We start from the raw sequence: 12,500 nt of genomic DNA, 5'->3' as shown, positions 1-12,500 counted from the left end.
GCTTCAATATAATTTGTATCATAATGTGCATCACTGGTAAAATTCATTAACAATTCCAGACGGTGATGAACAATTATGTTAGGATCCAAAAGTTTAACTTCAAGTACACGTTTTGGATTTAAAGGTCAGCTATAACTGGTGTTCAAAACTGACCTGTTGTCCCTGGAAAGCTACTGTAGACTGTAAGGGGCAGATCCAGGATTTTTCTTATGAGGGCGTGCACAACTAAGGAATGGCATAGCTGACTGGTGACATTTTTTTTGAAGAGCTGCATGCTAAATTGGGTGTGGGATCACACACAGCATTCTTAAGCCTGGATCTTTCAGGATTTTAAAGTTAGCCATAGCAGGCTCTTACATAAAAAATAAATAATCTTCTACTTGAAATGTAGGCTTACATGTAAAATTTCACCTGTCAGGTGATATTAGCAAACACACTTTTCAAAATATAGAGAAAGAAAAGAGAAGTGATTTAATATTCTAATAAAGTAGCACCTTGAGGTTTGTCACTAGCATTTTCCAATCTTATGTTACAGTGATGACTACTGTACAGATTAACTCTGGCTACTGCTGAAGATTTTGCTAATGGAGAACGCCTTGTAGGACAAAGGGTTAACAGTTTTAACTTGTTTGGAAAGTCATGCTTCTTCCATTTCAACCAAGACACCACCACAGTCTTTTGGATGCAGAAAAACGACTGGCTTACCATGAGCGCCAATCTACAAAAAAGAGAGGAAAACTATGAGATCAGTTATTCTCAAAAGAAATAGTGGTTGAGTTTTTATCCTCACAGGATTCTAATGAATCTCTGTAAAACGACAGTATACCATTCTAGCCTTTAACCCTTTAACCCCCAGTGGCCATTTAATAATACAGATTTTACTGTGTCTAGTGCTAGACAATTTTACTTGTCAATGGCCTTAAAGGGTTAAGTAAGACATTTTGTAAAAATCTAATTCTGAAATTATAATTAGTGTCCTTCCATACCATCATAATCCCATTGAATATTCTACATAATTATAATGTTATTATATAGCTAGAGCGACTTTCATATGACCTTGAAAAATAAAGTAACATAAAAACAGAACACAAACAATAATGCAAAACATTTAATTGGCTTATTGAACAAAACAAACGAGCGCAAATTTTCATTGGCTTAAAGCGAACACAGATGCAAGCAACGTCATCTCTCCATGGAACTTTCTGGAAAGTTTCCCTTTGACATCATTTGAAATGCAGTAATGTGATTTGGTGATAAAACTGTTTACTTCCCATACTAGGAGTTTCTTTCGCGGGAATAAGGAAAAGCTTTGTTTTAATCTTGCCAAAGATTGGTCCGTGAAACAAATTGCAAATGCTTTTTCAAGGTCATACAAAAGTCTATCTAATTCTGCCATTCTGGTAAATTTCCAACCTTTGGTTCTGCATTCAAGGATCTTATGTTGTGTTCCTTCAAATCTTTCATGGCAGCCTTGATGTCGTCAACCTGGAAAAAAGAGAAGTCATGATAAATTTACAAATCAGCATGTTACAAATCAAGCACATTGTTCATCTAAAGTCCATAGAAGTTGAGTGCTTTCCTCTGCAGAGTTGACTTTCTAAATCTTTTTTCGGAATTACTTACTATTTTACATCTTACCTCAATACAGATGTGATGTATACCTCCATCTGCCTTCTTCTTGAGAAATCCTTCTATAGGACTGTTGTCTCCCAAAGGGTGCAAAAGCTAATGGGTTGGAGAAAAGAAACATGCCAGTTAAGTGTCTCATGCACATTCAACTTCCTACCCCAACATTTCCTTAACAACCAAGGTAAAATTAGCCAGTATCAAAAACACCATAATACCCTTTGTTTGTCCCTCCAAAATTTTGTATAAGCATTGTTTCCAGTTCCTCTTGGGACCCTTGTGAGTCTCAAGAGAAAATAAAAACAATGCTTATGCAACATTTTGGAGGGACAAACAAAGAGTGTTATGGTACTTTTGATACTGGCTAATTGGTTCTTTTCTTTCAGGGCCTCAAGTCTAATCCTCTTTAAATGAAGTATTAATTCACTTTGAACAAGGCAATTTGGCATTTCCCATTAGTAGGTTGTTCCAGTGGGAAAACAAAGTCAAGTCTCTATCCTTCAAGGAATTTTGTTTGTTACTATAATTTTTTGTGTACCACCAAAAAAGCCTGGCTCCAGTTAGCAAGAATAGGCCACTTCAAAAATACCATAATACTCTTTGTTTGCCCTTATTATTTATTGTCTCTTGGGGCAATTATTGTAAGTCCCAAGAGAAACTGGAACTAATGCTTATGAAAACTGTTGGACCGCAATCAAAGAGTATCATGGTATTTTTTGAAAGTGGCCTATGAAATAGTTCAGGTTAACTTTTCCACTCCTTTATTTGGAGCAAATTGTTTTCCTAAATATGTCATAATGGTAAGTGCCCAAGGAAAACCATTTTTTTACTAATGAAATGAGCACACAAAACTAGTGCTCCTTGCCACCTACTGTTATTAGGTAGGTCCATTTCACCACTAAATGCAGGTTGAACATAAAATCAGCACAAAAGAATGTGATGTTATAAATTACCTCGAGTTTAGTGTTCCCAAGATTAACAAAAACAGTCGAAACTCCATGCTCTGGCAAATCCTAGACAGCACAATCATAAAAAACAAACCAGGTCCACTGGTACCTTCCAGTATTCTCTGTCTAACACCATACAATTTTACCTGTCAATGGGTGCTGGTATAGGGGTGAAAGGGTTCATGGATCAGTCATTTGTAAAACTGAATGTGATGATCAATACATGTAATAAAATCTAAAAGGGGTTTGAGAAACAATATTAAAGTAATAATTATTATTGATGTAATTCTTGCAGTTTGTATGAAAATCCTAGGAGAAAGACAAAAATAACCTGAGAATTTAACTCACCAATATATCACTAACATCTGCACCTAACACATTTTCGTACATTTTACTGGCCTTGTCTGAAAAACAAAAGCAGTAAAATGCTATGAATAAAAAGGCCATAATTTGCAGGAATACTATGAAAAAGGTGTTACAAAAGATCCAGTTAAAAAATAAATAAAACGTACCAAGATCAGGAACAGCAATGGCAACATGGTTCAATTTTCCAAGATTCCACAATTTTTCTTTTTCATTCTATGAACAAACCATGCAGAACATTGGTTTTAAAAAAATAAGAATAAAGAGGAAGAGAGAAAACAAACAGCTACTACTAATGATCCAACAAATGGCAGTGTTGAATAAAGAACTGAAATTAAATCACCATCAAATGATTGAAAGCAAGAAAAAGGAATTATCTGCATTAACCCAAAGACGGAGTCACCAAAAGTACTATGATTCTCAGTTGAGTACGACACTAGGGAAGTTTGGTGACAATGTTTCAATGTTAAAGTTACCATGTTGTCAAGGGCAACTTTCTTCCTTTCCAAGGGTAACTTTTTGGGTTTTGACACCATTTAACTGGCAATGGTCACCACTTGGATTCAACTGTTACACTGTAGATTTTGCGGCGGGTCTAATTTGCAGGTCGCAGGTCGTGGGTTGCAGGTCATTGTTTCACCAATACAGAAAGTATCCTAAACATTCTTAAAACCTAACCTTAGGCCTAATTACCCCTAATCAAAAGTTTTTTGGGCTAAGGTTAGCTTTTAAGAATGTTTAGGATACTTTCTGTATTGGTGAAACAATGACCTGCAACCCGCGACCTGCGACCTGCAAATTAGACCCTCCATAGATTTTGGCGGGCTTCAACACTCAAGACGTCAAGGCCCTAAAAGTTAATACTCCTGGAAACGAAGCAAGTTGCCCTTGACAACATGGGAACTCAAATGTTAAAACTTTGTCGTGAAACTTCCTAGTTGCATACTCAACTGAGAATCACAGTGTGTCTTTGGTTTCATTCCAATTTTGAGGTGGAGTCGAGGACAAATTACCTTTCATTAAGTTCTAGCTTCCATTCCCCCGACACATACTTTATTTTCATTTTTAATGCAGATATTTTAGTTATACCACTTACTCATGTTGCCACAATGCTGGAAAAAACAAGGTTTAGTACTTAAAGGGCCCAAACGGAAGCGGTTTTGGAACAGGGGTTTGAAATTTTCCGCCTATTCTCAAAACCAATGAGATTGCAGAGATTGCAGAGATTTGGAAATTTTGATCGCGTGCAGAGAATAACTTTAATTAATGGCATAGATAATACATGCTAGCTCGCATGCATGTGAAAATTGACACAAATTTCGTTCTTTCTCTATTAATTTTTCCATTATTGTATTAAAATACATAAACAACGCCTAACATGTAGTATTTTTTTGCAATCATGACATGCCACCCAGGTCAAAGGCAAAAAATCGCACTAACCTTAAAACTCACTGATGACATCGAAGTCCTTAGTCCATTGTTAACCTGTTGTTATTAATGAATCAGTCAAAACAATTTTTAAAATTGAAATAATCTAGTACTTAAAAAAACTACCAACCTACCTGAATATTATAAACCGCTCTCTGAGCAAGCAGTAAAACACCTGAACGTCGCAGTACCGAACTGAACATTTTTGAAAGAACATCAACTCCGTGGAGGACTGGTAACAAATACCGTCTCACACCGTCGCGTCGGGGACAGGGAGTCGGGGGATGTCCCTTCAGAACTGCAGTCCGGGAAATGGCTAAGTGACCGCTTATAACAGGGTGCCCGCCTAATACATAGGCCCTGCCAGGGTAAACCCCGACAAGCGACATGGCCCAAAAGAGGTAGCGATAGCACATAAAATGAAATCCTCAGGCGAATGTCATCCTTTTCCTGCAAAATTCCGACAGCGACGTTAAGGTCGAGAATTAGCGACAAAGAAATAAAAAAGGAACGGTGGTTTGGTTTCACACAATTTTTCTTTTCGTCCACAAAAATGACTGGAAAGCATTAGAATGGACTATTAAGCAGTGAAAATGTCCTTTTCAGTGCAGACGTGGGACGAAATTAAAGCCGATTTGATATCAGAAAAAGCCAAGTTTTCTTGCCCGTGATTAAAGAATTGCACAATCAGCAACTTTGAGGGAGGCTCCAGCACTTGGGTAAGTAGCCTGACTTCTGGCTGTTATACACAATTGTGGTCTCATTTACAAAGAAGCCCTTCAAGATAATACTGCCAAACAATAATAATAATAATAATATGAATAATAATAATAATAATATAATAACAACAATAATAATAATAATTAGTAGTTATCATGTAACTACTCTTGTAAAGGCTCGGGAAAACAGCTTCAACATTTGACAAGAGAATCCTGATAGTTGCTACCGTAGTTGGTTTCCTCAGATATCGTGTTATTCTGGACAAATTTGCTAACTTTGAATACCCTCGATAAACGGCAATCTTGCACCAGAATTTCAACCCAACTTTGGCCGACTCTTATCGGCAATGAATGCATTCAATCGCTCTAAAAACACATATAATACCGACAAAGATGCCCTGGGAACGAGGTTGTTGTTCAATTTTGTTGAAGCTGTTTGGCAGGACATAAAGCCTTTTATTTAAGTAATTGTTTAGTGATCGTAGTAAAATACCTTTTATTCATAGATTTTTTAGCAAAATTTGAAGATAAGTAGTGTAATTGCGAAGATCTTAGAGGTTGCGAAATACTCCGGTGATCTTCAACAATTACAGGGTTAGCTGACTTGGTGTGAGGCAATAGACAAATTGAACTCCACTGATAGGCAATATGTACACCAGATTTAATCAAAATTAAAAAAAATTCAGTTCCTTGAGTTGCAAAGTAACGACAAATTGTAGAATCGTCGATAATCTTACGATGTAACAGTAGTAGTAGCGGTGAGTAGCGGTGATGGTGGTAGTGGTAGATGTAGATGTAGATGAGGGATTGAATTCGGTCGACGACTCACACCAAAAGATAGCTTGATAGGATATCCATTGATAGATAGCAAGTAGCAGATTCTACGATCGCTGAACAATAATAGCTGAATATAGACTACCATAAGAGTACGTAATTTCATAATAATGCGTACGTGGATAAAACTAAGGTGTTCAGTCCAAAAACGCGCGCTCTACAGTTTTCTAAACTCCCTCGCGGAACATGTAGTAGCTATCGATAAACATGAAACTGGGGTGCAGGGATGGCGCAGTGTTGAGAGCACTCGCCTCCCACCAATGTGCCCGGGTTCGATTCCCAGATCCGGCGTCATATGTGGGTTGAGTTTGTTTGTTCTCTATTCTGCACCGAGAGATTTTCTCCGGATACTCCGGTTTCCCCTCTCCTCAAAAACCAACATTTGACTTGACTTGCGTTAATATTCGTTAATATTCGTACAGTTTACAGTGTCTCCAATTAGTGCTCCAGCGCTAGTACGACTAGACACTTCAATAAAGTTCCTTTCCTTTATCGAAGCACGTTTGTCCCTTAAGATACTATTTATATTCACTATGGCGTTTCAAAACTAACAAGTAGCTCTGTCTTATTTCAAGTTTTCCTAGTTTCACGGCTCACTGGAAGAAACATGCACGCTGACTTCAACAATATTATTAAGATGGAGTCAAGAAGCTAGTAACAAATCTAGGTGAAACTCAAAAGGAATCAAGTTTAATTGGATAACAGTTTAAATGCATGAGTCATTGAATAACGGAATAGGTAGATAGCGGGCAGACACTAGAGTCACACGGCTGTTTCTGTCCCAGACAAAGCTCCTGAATTCTCTAACTCTCCCTCTTGAAACATCTGACTTTTCACAAGTTTAACTACTTGATTACGGTCTCTCCAGTCCAGCCAACATCTGTGGTGAAATCTTACTGTTACTATCAACCAAAACCCGAATATACACAACAGAAACACACTCAGTGAAACTAGCCCCGCGCCAGTCCATCTGTCCGTGATGAAAAAGTAGTACCAGGCTCCTTGAGCGCATAGGTATGAGCTTGCTATCACTAATGGACTGAGAATCAGGAAGCAGACGAAGTCCCCACAGAGAAAACGACGCTCACGACGTCCTTGGCCTCGAGTAACCCACTAAAATAAGAAAGAAGTTGTCAAGGTTAATCATATAACGTTTTCAAAGATCACCAAGGACAAGTTTCAGGAGCTCAAGCATCAAACAGAGCCTCTATCTCCACTAATTCCTTGAGTCAACCCTTTCCCGAATAAATTTATTTTTAGGAACAGGTTTTTCTTGCGAAAGTTTTCATGTTTCCCTTGGCACTGAGATAGCTCTGTTTTAATTGGCTTTTACAACAGTGGGCTTGGTGAATCTCCCACGGGAAGGGTTGCCATTGAAAAAAGAGGCTCTCCTTTATGAAGTCCTGCAAGTTTTTTGATTTTATTAGCTTGCTGAATCGCGTTCACTATCTGCCGACTCACAAAGAAAACTTGCTTTTCTTTGTTCTTTAAGTATTGATAGTGAAAGAAAGGTGGCCGAACACAGTTTTCGCGCGCGCTCTTGCTAACGCAATGCAGCGCGCGCGCAAGGATTGCGAAAAAGATAAACATGGCTTCAATACAGCAATCATTTTATTTGCTCAATGTTTCCGCTATCTGTACTATTTTTCGTCATAACTGAACAAAGTCTTTTATGAGAAATGTATGTTAGAAAAGTTAACGATGCAATGAATCCCGCAATTCGCAGATATTTCTTTGTTATTGAAAAAGAACCCAGCTAAATGCAGCGCATGCGTACTGTTAAAAATTGCGATTGAATGCGAAATAGCTTTCTCGGAAATACGCCTATTTCTCGAGAACCACTTGTTAGAATTTAACGAAAATTGGCACGAAAATACTTAAAGAAATAAGTAACTGGAATATTGAAAAAAATTTGAACTTTAACAAAGGAAATTCTAGATTTTCTAGTGAACCTTCAACCAGGGATGATTAAAGATCTCTCTGTCAAATTGCTATTGAAATAGTGTTGACTTTTGAGCATCGTTACCAGCTTGTTGCATGCAAATTATAAAGAAAATCTAATGACCAGATTTTCTGCAAATAAATATAACCGACTTTAAAGTCCTCTTTATATTTATTCATGTTGCCATGGCAACGGTATAGACGTCATCTAACTATCAAAAAACCGAAGTTCGTGTTGTTAACTTGCTTGCTACCATTTTTGGCGACCAAAGTATCAAGGGTTTTAGAAAAAAAAAGGTAAATGAAACATAGGTATCATGAAACTGTGTTCAGCCACGTTAAGTTGTCTTTAACCAGGGTACCCAGCAAGATCATGCTCGCTGTGAGCTCTCCATCTGCAAATGCGGAAGTGTTAACTTTCACCCTAATCTTCAGCGTTTAAGCACATTACGCAAGTGTAAGGCGATAGCTTTTCACACGCGATAATGTTCACTCGGTCTAAATTAAATAGGCCATTTCCGAGTTCATGTCTGCCTCCTCTTCTAAGCGAGTCTAAGTGCGAAGTTTTTGTGATGTAATTAGTTCTACTTTACATATGAATGAAAACTAATTTTCATAACAAGAACTTCGCACTTAGACTCGCTTTGAAGAGGAGGCAGGCATGAACTCGGAAATTGCCTACTCATTCGACCTCACCTGTTCAATATTCGGCGTCGATGGCACACGTGACTAAATGCGCTGAAAACGCCACTGCACACTGGGGCAATTTGCTTACGCCAACAGTCGCGAATGAACTTTGCTAAGCTGATAGCTCAAGTATGCTCCAGGCTTAAGGGAGACTCAAGCTGACCCTTGGGATATATGAATTTCAATCATTTTGGACGAAAAGGAAGGCAGATTCCACAAGACACATAGCAGGCGCGCTTGTCAAAATGTCAGTTAGTGTCCATAACAAGGAGCCCATAACGAGGGCTCCTGTCATACATAATACAGTAATGTCGCGCTTCCCTTTGTTGATAGGAAGCCATTTTGTTGAATTTTGCCGAAGACAAGCCACGACCCAAACACTCCTTCTCTTTTCATCTCTGGTTGTTACCAGTTCGGAGTTAAAGGGAGGGAATGAAATGCAATGAATTTGTCTCTTTATTGTTTTGAGGAACGAACCTACGTACCTCTTTAAGGGATCTCGGGATCCTGGTTGTACGATATCTATAACCACATATTTCGCAAGAGTTTTTATTAGCCTTTGAGAGCCATTCCTCCAGACAGTGAACATGGCATTTCCCAAGCGTTCCTGAACAGTGACAGGGGCTAACTAATGACTCATTGATTGTTTCGTCTCTACAAATACGGCATGTGTTTAAGAGATCGTCAGACGAGAGGGATTTGACATCCAGATGAAAATCCTGAAGGACAAAATGAACAAAACAGTAAATGTGATCTTAGATTAACTCTGATAGTCCAATAATTTTGAAATGTATTGTGATGTAAAATTAGTTATTTCTCGAAAATTTTAGCCGCCTAGTTTTGTAAAAAAAAATCGCTCAAACGAGTGAATCTTCTATTTGTAGTGGGAGTTGTCGTCGCTGCGACCAAAGTCTATGTCATGTGTTACAGTCAAGCTGTCAGTCGGATGCAAGGAAGGCCATTGGTTGCTATACCTGTGAGAAAGCAGGGGCTGGTAGTGTTACGCTTAAGAGCTGTAACACTTGCTTCTTCGGTTATTTTTGTTCCTCCATAGTTTCCTTTTGCGATTATCAATTCGAAGAAAGTAAAATTAGCTTTTTCAAATTATTGAAACCGATTCAGGTACAGAGGTCTAGAAGACCTAAACAGCAACAAATTCCATTATTATTAACTCCAGAGTTGTTTTGAATGTTTAAGATATACTTACAGGCGAATGATTTGTCTCGATCGGGGATACCCTCTTCTCTACTGCAGGAACTATATGCCGTTTTTCCAGTATTGGTTCTGTATCTGCCATACTGCAAGTTTATTACTGCCGTTTAATTTCTATAGATCTTTTTGATGTGTAGCTGATTCCTGTCATTTATTTATTTCCTATTGTTTATTTGTTTATTTGGATTATTACGTCACATTGATTTCCAATGCCTTTTAATAATAGGTAATTGCAAGGTAAGGAAAGAGCCTCGGCTTCAATGGCCAGGAAACAAGTTTTTCAATTATTGATCATTTGTTCAATCTGTGACGTGAATCAAGACCAAGAGATTCGAAATGTTATAATTAGGTATTATCTTAATGACGTCAAGCCAATTGTAACATAGACAGCAGAGCATTCAAAGGTATTTTTTGCGCGGTGTACGAATATGCGGGGCCGAGAAGCAGATGTTAAAAAGTGTTATTGAAATCCAAAAGAAAATTGGGGTTAACCACGCATTTTTCAAAGATAATAGACGCTCTCACGGTTTTTACCGCCATCTTGTCTGGGGGCAAACATGGCTAAATTTGCAGTAAATGTATGGGATTTTGGCCGAATTTGAGCCGGTGTAGCGCCGCTATAAAAAAAAGGGACAGATTTCCAACTTTTGCCACTACTTTCAATAGTTTTATTGATATAATTCATTCAACAGAAAATAAGGTCATTAAGAAATGTATGACGTCCTTAAATTCGAATAATAAATCTTCTCATGTTGCTTCTAATTTCGCGGCAATTTGCCGTGATGATTCTGGAAGGGTTTGTACGGAATCTTAAAAATTCGTTCATGGTCGTTGTAGCCTTAATCCGTTTCATATTTCATGAAAATAATCTCAGAATAAATATCTTGAAAGACACTATATCTGTGGAAATCTGTCTCTTTTTAGCGGCGCTACAGCGGTTCAAAGTCGGCCAAAATCCCATACATTTACTGTAAATTTTGCTGTGTTCGCCCCCCAACTAAGATGGCGCCAAAAACCGGGGAAGAATCTGTTGATCAACAACATTTGTAAAAAGCTTTAAAATAAAATGCAATGTATGGCGTTCTTTTCCAAATTGAATCTTAAATAAATACATTTTCTTTTTGGATACCAAGATCACTTGCTAATATCCCTGTATCAGTAAGCACTACCCATAGGAAACCCGAGCTTAGCTAAGCCTAACCCTAACCAAATCCACACAAATCCAAATCTTCCTTGCACGGGTGGATCTAGCTTTGTCCAGTTACCTCATTTTTCTTGAAGTTGGTACGAACAGTGCTATTGAGGTCCGAGAATTTGATTTTGTCGTCCGAGTTGATGAAGGTCTAATTGCTAACGTGAAAACATTGAACGGCTGACGTTTGGAGGGTTATCCCTTCGTGAGAGAAAAGTGCTATTCACGTTAGTGACGGCGTACAATTGGGACGTTTTCAACCAACCTCTAGGAACACCAACAACAATAGATAAATGTACGACTTCTGGTGGACGAACAAAAGAAGCTAATGAGAGATCTTTTGTTTTCGTCCACCATGGTCACGTGAAAACCTCCTATTGCCAAGTAATGGGCCATTTCCGAGTTCATGTCTGCCTCCTCTTCAAAGCGAGTCTAAGTGCGAAACTTTTGTAATGGTAACGAGTTCTACTTTACATATGAATGAAAACTAATTTTCACAACAAAAACTTCGCACTTAGAGAAGAGAAGGCAGACATCAACTCGGAAATGGCCTATTCATTTTTGACCGTACTTATCAGGGTCGGCCAGAGGGGGTAGTGGTATACCAGTATACCCGAAAAAATTCGCCAAAATACCCAAAATTAATGGAAGCATTATATACTCTATACCTGAAATTCAAAGAAAGTGATATACCGAATACCCGTATTTAAGCTGCAATATACCGTATACTCGATTTAAAAAGCCCCTGTATACCGTATACCCCAAAATCCTGGCCGACCCTCACTTATTAAAGTTTGACCGACCTAGACACTCTTTCAAGACGCTGGACTGTCTTAATTAGCAGTGGCTTTTGTTTGTGAAGGAAGTGTGCGTCACACGAAAAGTCACACTTTTAAAATATTCCTGCGTAAGTTTTAGGGAGACAAGATATGAAATTGCCCTTCTGCACGAAAAAGTGAACGTTTTATTTTCTGAATGTACGGAATTCCCATGTTAAACAGGACATATTTTACAGTTAAAAATGAAAATAAATCTAATGTGGAAAAAGGCGTAGTTAAAAATAAATCAATTGAAATCGGACGGTCGGCATTTTGCGAGAAAATTCGGGCTGGGATTGAACGCGCCCGAGGGCAACAAAGAAAGCAAAACACAAATTTACAAATATTTACACAGTGTTAAATTGTATTAAATTAGTCAGTTCTTCGAGGCTAAAGTCTTTTTCTTTGGTTTTCCCTCTACAGTTTTTTTGGGCTTCAAAGCTTTTGTGGAGTCCTTAGCAGTTTTACCGGTTTTTGGTTTCTTTCCAGGAGACGACTTCCTGCTATTCGTTGCTTTGGCAGGCGGCTTTTTTGATTTCTTCTCTCCCGCAATTTCACTACCCTTATCGGGCTGTTTACCTTTGGTTTTTTTCGATGTCGAATTTTTGCTCTTTGTTGAAGAGTCCTCAGTACTTTTCGCCGATTTACTTGCGCTGCTTTTCTTTGTTTTCTTCTTAGTATCCTTTCCTTCGTTTACCGAGCTCTTTAGGCTTTTGGGTTTAGAGGTTTTCTT

General features: G+C 38.2%; 3 protein-coding genes across 4 annotated transcripts in view; all 3 read right to left on the bottom strand.

Moving 5' to 3' along the window:
- Window positions 1–4,595, bottom strand: part of LOC138049990 (methylmalonyl-CoA epimerase, mitochondrial-like) — a 4,799-nt gene extending 204 nt beyond the window's left edge. The window contains exons 1-8 of one of the 2 annotated variants that reach the window (XM_068896478.1): window positions 4,499–4,595; window positions 4,377–4,421; window positions 3,086–3,152; window positions 2,922–2,977; window positions 2,580–2,639; window positions 1,639–1,725; window positions 1,414–1,485; window positions 1–718 (exon numbers count right to left, since the gene is read on the bottom strand). The exon at window positions 1–718 is cut by the window's left edge and continues 204 nt beyond it. In XM_068896478.1, coding sequence (XP_068752579.1) covers window positions 638–718; window positions 1,414–1,485; window positions 1,639–1,725; window positions 2,580–2,639; window positions 2,922–2,977; window positions 3,086–3,152; window positions 4,377–4,421; window positions 4,499–4,567 — 537 coding nt within the window. In that variant the 5' untranslated portion in view covers window positions 4,568–4,595 and the 3' untranslated portion in view covers window positions 1–637. The remainder of the gene's footprint in view (window positions 719–1,413; window positions 1,486–1,638; window positions 1,726–2,579; window positions 2,640–2,921; window positions 2,978–3,085; window positions 3,153–4,376; window positions 4,422–4,498) is intronic. The other variant, XM_068896479.1, reaches the window with a different exon arrangement.
- Window positions 4,596–6,679: 2,084 nt separating this feature from the next.
- LOC138048559 (E3 ubiquitin-protein ligase MARCHF3-like) lies at window positions 6,680–9,842 on the bottom strand. Its single transcript, XM_068894738.1, has 3 exons — window positions 9,753–9,842; window positions 9,031–9,264; window positions 6,680–7,030 (listed from the first exon to the last, which is right to left on the bottom strand). Exons 1-3 carry the CDS (start codon window positions 9,840–9,842, stop codon window positions 6,680–6,682), a joined length of 675 nt encoding a protein of 224 aa, XP_068750839.1.
- Window positions 9,843–11,893: 2,051 nt separating this feature from the next.
- Window positions 11,894–12,500, bottom strand: part of LOC138048895 (histone H1-delta-like) — a 1,021-nt gene continuing 414 nt past the window's right edge. Inside the window, exon 1 of the mRNA XM_068894997.1 lies at window positions 11,894–12,500. This exon is cut by the window's right edge and continues 414 nt beyond it. Within this exon, the coding sequence (XP_068751098.1) occupies window positions 12,144–12,500 (357 nt within the window). The 3' untranslated portion in view covers window positions 11,894–12,143.

Source organism: Montipora capricornis, chromosome 5 (assembly GCF_036669925.1).
Source record: "Montipora capricornis isolate CH-2021 chromosome 5, ASM3666992v2, whole genome shotgun sequence".
NCBI classification, from domain to species: domain Eukaryota; kingdom Metazoa; phylum Cnidaria; class Anthozoa; order Scleractinia; family Acroporidae; genus Montipora; species Montipora capricornis.
The sequence above is the reverse complement of the archived record's forward strand: the minus strand, read 5'-3'. Positions and strand labels throughout refer to the sequence as shown.

Coding starts and splice junctions, on each gene's coding strand:
- LOC138048559 (XM_068894738.1), bottom strand. CDS start 9,842: ATGGCAGATACAGAACCAATACTGGAAAAACGGCATATAGTTCCTGCA. Junction 9,265..9,752: donor TCGAGACAAATCATTCGCCT/GTAAGTATATCT, acceptor TTTGTCCTTCAG/GATTTTCATCTGGATGTCAA. Junction 7,031..9,030: donor TCCCGAGATCCCTTAAAGAG/GTACGTAGGTTC, acceptor TTCTTATTTTAG/TGGGTTACTCGAGGCCAAGG.